The 5,076-nt window shown below is 51.8% G+C and overlaps 2 protein-coding genes across 2 annotated transcripts; both read right to left on the bottom strand.

The window, feature by feature from the left end:
- Positions 1–471, bottom strand: BBBOND_0005660 (hypothetical protein, conserved; the record flags this gene model as incomplete). Its single annotated transcript, XM_012915392.1, has 1 exon — positions 1–471. A coding segment is annotated over one exon (471 nt), but the record flags the coding sequence as incomplete, so codon positions are not given.
- A 300-nt stretch (positions 472–771) lies between these two features.
- Positions 772–3,990, bottom strand: BBBOND_0005650 (hypothetical protein, conserved; the record flags this gene model as incomplete). The annotated part of the gene is made up of 1 exon (XM_012915391.1): positions 772–3,990. One exon carries the CDS (start codon positions 3,988–3,990, stop codon positions 772–774), a length of 3,219 nt encoding a protein of 1,072 aa, XP_012770845.1.
- Between the last annotated feature and the right edge of the window lie 1,086 nt (positions 3,991–5,076).

Below are 5,076 nucleotides of genomic sequence, written 5' to 3'. Positions count from 1 at the left end.
TCTTAAAGTAGTCATATCGTCATGAATTTTCTGAAGAGTGCCTATCCTGACTGTTTCAACACCGATGGTTCTGCCGATTTTACTTCTCAAGTCAATGAACTTCTGCTTGAGGCCTTGTGGATCTGCAGACATCATCTGTCTGTTCACTACCACACCTGAGGTGCTGTCAATTAAAACTCCAATGTCATTTAGTTCGTTAGTGATTTCGGTGACGAAGCCACCAAGTTCATCTTTCTTTTGTTGAATGTCGGCTTCTTCGCCTTCAATATGATCGACACAGCCTTCAGTCTCGAATGCTTTAAGCGCGGTGTCAACATTGTTTAAGGCGATGTCGTACTCATCTTTTTTACCTTTTGGCGTGCCTATTGTGCCTGTTCGGTAACCCGGCATATCCTTAGCGACAAATCTTGCTGATGCTGCATTACCAGTGAAACCGTCTTTTTCAACTGGCCCTTTAAAAGCTTGAATCATGCCTCTAAGTTTGTCGTGTGCTACTTCGGCATCTTTCACAGTTTCGTTGTAATAATCCTTGTTAAGTGTTTTAAGATCTATATCTTCTTCCTCTTCTCCAACTACCACCTTCTTAAACTGCTTATGTATTGCATCCTTTAAACCTTCACCAAGCTTCTGTAGGTAATATTCTCCATTGAGTTTCCCTCTAGATATATGTGCTTGATTGATATAACTACGTTAAATTAAGTTATCTCATCTTATAGTGTGCTATGTGGCTACGTGCCTAGGGCCGGTTTTCGTGTTTGCGGGGCTAACGCCTCACGCTGAAACCGGTTGCGGGATCCACGCCGGTCCATTGCCGGACGTCACTGGTGCCATCCATGCGGGCATCCATCCAGTTTGGGCTTGAGGGTCTTCTACGGAATCGTAGTCTTCTTTCGGCTTCATATCCCTCATCACTATTTTATGTGTTTCTTGGATCACTACCCTTTGTATGTGGGCTTCCATGCGATCCGATATGCCCAGGTCCCGTCTGTACTTGCTGTGCTCCTTTGTCACTATTCCCTCCCACGTCATAACGTAGGGGATAACCCTGATCTTGGTGTGCTGGTTAAACTGTCGCGCCTTGAGGTCCTCAATAAGGTCTTCATACTTCTGCTTCTTGAACTTCTCCGTATCCACTAGGTTGTCTTGATTGGTGATTCCTATCTCCACGATGGTTATGGTGTTCCTCCGCCGATCCGCCAGGATGATGTCTGGCCTGTTGTATTCCTTAGTCTTCTGAGTCTTGACCGTCTTGTCGTACGCGATCCATCCGTATTTTCCATGTACTTCACTCTCGATCTTGTGGGCGTCTATCTTCTCCTTGGGTAGTCCTATTTGCCTCCCGAGTACTGAGTGGACCCGTTTTGCTACCTCGTTGTGCCTCTTCGTATATTCTAGGTGTAGTAGTTTCTGGCACTTCGTCGCGAGGTGATCCACGTTCTTGCCGTTGTTGCATCTTGTGCATTTCTTGGACGAAGACATCCATTGCAGATTCCTATCCTGGACTTCCGCTACGTTCGCTTCTTCTTCCGGAGTGAGTATTCCACACGTCAGGTACAAGGACGACGCCTCAATGTCCAGCTTGGGGTCCTCACGCTTGGCATACAGAACCTTATGAGTTGATTTTACGTGCATTCTGTTGTACAGCCATTTGTTTTGGGCCACCCTGAGGTCCCTGAGGCTCTTGTCCGTAGTGTCCTCCATTCCGAATTCCATTCCATATCTTCCTTCCAGGTGCATCTTGATGTGAGATATGTGCGCGTATGTGTCGCGAAAATGCTGCATGATCGCAGCTCTCCTGGTTGACGTCACCTCGTCTGCTGAAAGCGTCAACCACAGTCGTAGCAGCATGGCTTCCGCTCTAAATACCATGCTGTGGAGCCCTCTCCCCATCTCTTTCCGGGGGAGGTAGAGCCTCTGTGTGTTCGCCCACTTCTTGTGTCCGTGCTTCGCGTTAATTATTCTCCGTACTGCCAGGTCGATCTTGTCGAAATGCGTGATGTCCATAGGGATCACGCCGATGTAGTAGTTGATGACGCTGAGGGCGTACTGGTTGATGGCCATCGAGAGGTTTTTCCCCGACAGCTTTGACGCAGCCAGTAGCTCCGTTCTCCTGCATATCTCCTGTAGTATTATGTCGAACATTCCGTCGCTTGTCAGTGAGTTTGAAGTCTCTGTGACTCCCAAGTACTTGTACGTTTCCGGGCCTTCCATCTGCTTGGCGATGCTGGCGCACGCCTCCGTGTTGGTTGCCGACTTGTCGCGGTTGATCCTGAGTCCTATGTCGTTGAAGAACTTCTCCACTTCTCGGCCCATTCCTCTCATCGTACTTTCCTCGTGGGCGAAGAACTTGAGGTCGTCAATATAGAGAAAGTGGTTTGTGGCGAATATCCTGCCGCCGGTCACGCTTAACTCCACCTTGGGGAAGATGCGAGTCAGGTGCCTGCTCAGCGGGTCCAAGCACAGCACGAAGAGAAGGGGCGATAGGCTGTCGCCTTGGAGAATGCCCCTCTCCACTTTCTTGTGCATGATTGTGTTCTTGTTCCACCGTATCTCTATATTCCACCTCTTGATCGTCTGCTTGATGAAGTTTGATAACCACCCTGGTAGGTTAAGGTTGTCGATAACCCTTGCCAGGTACGCGTGGTCGATTGAGTCGTACGCCTTCATGACGTCGACCCACGTTGCAAGTAACTTCCCCTTGTGCTTCTCGTTGAGCGCGATGTTCGCTAACGCGTGCTCCTTTGCACCCTGTACGTTGCTCCTCGTGCCCATCTGGTTCTCGGACCGTAGTCCCCTGCCATCGACTTCTCGCTTAAGCGTCTCCGTGGCACAACGGGTAGTTAGCTTGTATAGGTTGGACATGCAAGTGATCGGCCTGTACTGTGCGGCGGACTTTGGTTTCTTGTTCTTCGGTAGTAGGTCAGGCTCCCTCAACCTCTGTGCCATGATCCGGTCGAAATCCTCCTGCAGGGCGTTGTATGAGTCGACGTCGTGCAGCGATGCTATTTCTCCAACGTCCGTCGGTTGGCTCCGCGCTGCTTTGGCGACTACCTGTCTTGCCATCTGCTCCACCTCCTTGTGGGTCTTGTGGAATTCGAAATGCTCGTTGGCATATTCCGCGAGGACTTTCCATCCTCCTCGTGGCATCCTCTGATACTTCGTCACTACTGCCTTGTAGACGTCCGGTACCCAATGACACCATGGTCCATCGATCTGACGCATGACACAGTGCAGGAACTGTAACTTGGCATTCAGCCTAGCGTAGTTCGGCGGCATTTGTGGCGTGTTCCCGGCCCGTTCAGCCTGCGGGGCGTGCCCTTCGGGTGCCCTCGGCAACGCAGCCGTCTCAGTGAGCGCCACCTCACTGGCGGTGCCCGGTGCTATACTGTTGTTTGATTCTCTCACAGGCCCGACTTGCTCAGGTTCCTCTTCGTCCACGTCCATAAAGTCATCCGACGATATGGAATACACGGTCGGAGAGCGGCAGCCACCGTTTCCGACAACCTCCCCTGCCGGTGGCTGCAGGGTAGACAGTGTCTGCACACACACGGGTGCGCGTTCCGAGGAACTCGGCCCGGCGTTGCAAACCACGACAGGCGGCGTTTGAGCCGTGTTTCCTGTCTTTTTGGCCTTCCGGTTGTTACCCTTTTGGCCCTGGGGACCGCCGTTCCGTGCTTTGTTTCCAGCGCCCTTCACAGCCGGAGTGGTTCCGGGCTGGTGTCGTTTCCGGCTTGCCTGCGGGATTGGCCGGCTTTCGCCGCCACGGCCGGCCCCCTTCGAATTTGTGGGTTTACCTTTAGGGCCCTGAACACCGCTTTGTACCGGTTTTCTGGATTCATGCCGCCTTTCGGGTTGCCGACACTCTCGGCGCCCCACGGTGGCAAGCGGAGCATCGATGTCCATCCCATCGGGGACGTCCACGTCAATAACCATGAGGTCTCCGTCCTCATCGATTTGACTGCTCAGCTGCACTTCTTGTGAGCTCTCCATTGGTACCTTGTTCGTCTATCCAGCGCGCCTGTGTGGCCGCCTTTCGCCTCGCGATGTTGCCGCTTTAATTCCGCACTTTTGGCCTTCAATACACCCCCCAGTGACATCGGAAAAATTTCCTTTCTGTGATAAACCCGAGAAAACACGTTTCTCAAAGTTTCCCCCAAAATCACAGAAGATTCCAACTCCTTAAGGGGCGATGTAGAGTGGATAAAGGGGCGATGTAGAGTGGATAAAGAAGCGATGTAGAGTGGACAAAGGGGCGATGTAGAGTGGGTTAAGGGGTGATGTAGAGTGGATAAAGGGGCGATGTAGAGTGGATAAAGGAGCGATGTAGAGTGGTTTAGGGAGCGATGTAGAGTGGATAAAGGAGCGATGTAGAGTGGTTTAGGGAGCGATGTAGAGTGGTTTAGGGAGCGATGTGGAGTGATTTAGGGAGCGATGTAGAGTGGATAAAGGAGCGATGTGGAGTGGATGAGGGAGCGATGTAGAGTGGATAAAGAAGCGATTAGAGGAGTTTAAGGGGCGATGTAGAGTGGGTAAAGGGGCGATGTAGAGTGGATAAAGGAGCGATGTGGAGTGGTTAAGGAGCGATGTGGAGTGGATTAAGGGGCGATGTAGAGTGGGTTAAGGGGCGATGAAGAGTGGGTTAAGGGGCGATGTGGAGTGGGTAAAGGGGCGATGTGGAGTGGGTTAGGGAGCGATGTGGAGTGGGTAAGGGAGCGATGTAGAGTGGATAAAGGAGCGATGTAGAGTGGATAAAGGAGCGATGTAGAGTGGGTTAAGGAGCGATGTGGAGTGGATAAAGGGGCGATGTAGAGTGGGTTAAGGGGCGATGAAGGGTGGATTAAGGGGCGATGTAGAGTGGGTTAGGGAGCGATGTAGAGTGGATTAAGGAGCGATGTAGAGTGGGTAAGGGGCGATGTAGAGTGGATAGAGGAGCGATGTAGAGTGGGTTAAGGGGCGATGTGGAGTGTGTAAAGGGGCGATGTAGAGTGGGTTAGGGGGCGATGTGGAGTGGGTTAGGGGGCGATGTAGAGTGGGTTAGGGAGCGATGTAGAGTGGATAAGGAGCGATGTAGAGTGG

The sequence above is a fragment of the Babesia bigemina genome, scaffold Bbigscaff_76595 (assembly GCF_000981445.1).
Source record: "Babesia bigemina genome assembly Bbig001, scaffold Bbigscaff_76595".
Taxonomy (NCBI): Eukaryota; Apicomplexa; class Aconoidasida; order Piroplasmida; family Babesiidae; genus Babesia; species Babesia bigemina.
Note: the sequence above shows the minus strand (reverse complement) of the source record. Positions and strands in the feature narration are given on the sequence as shown.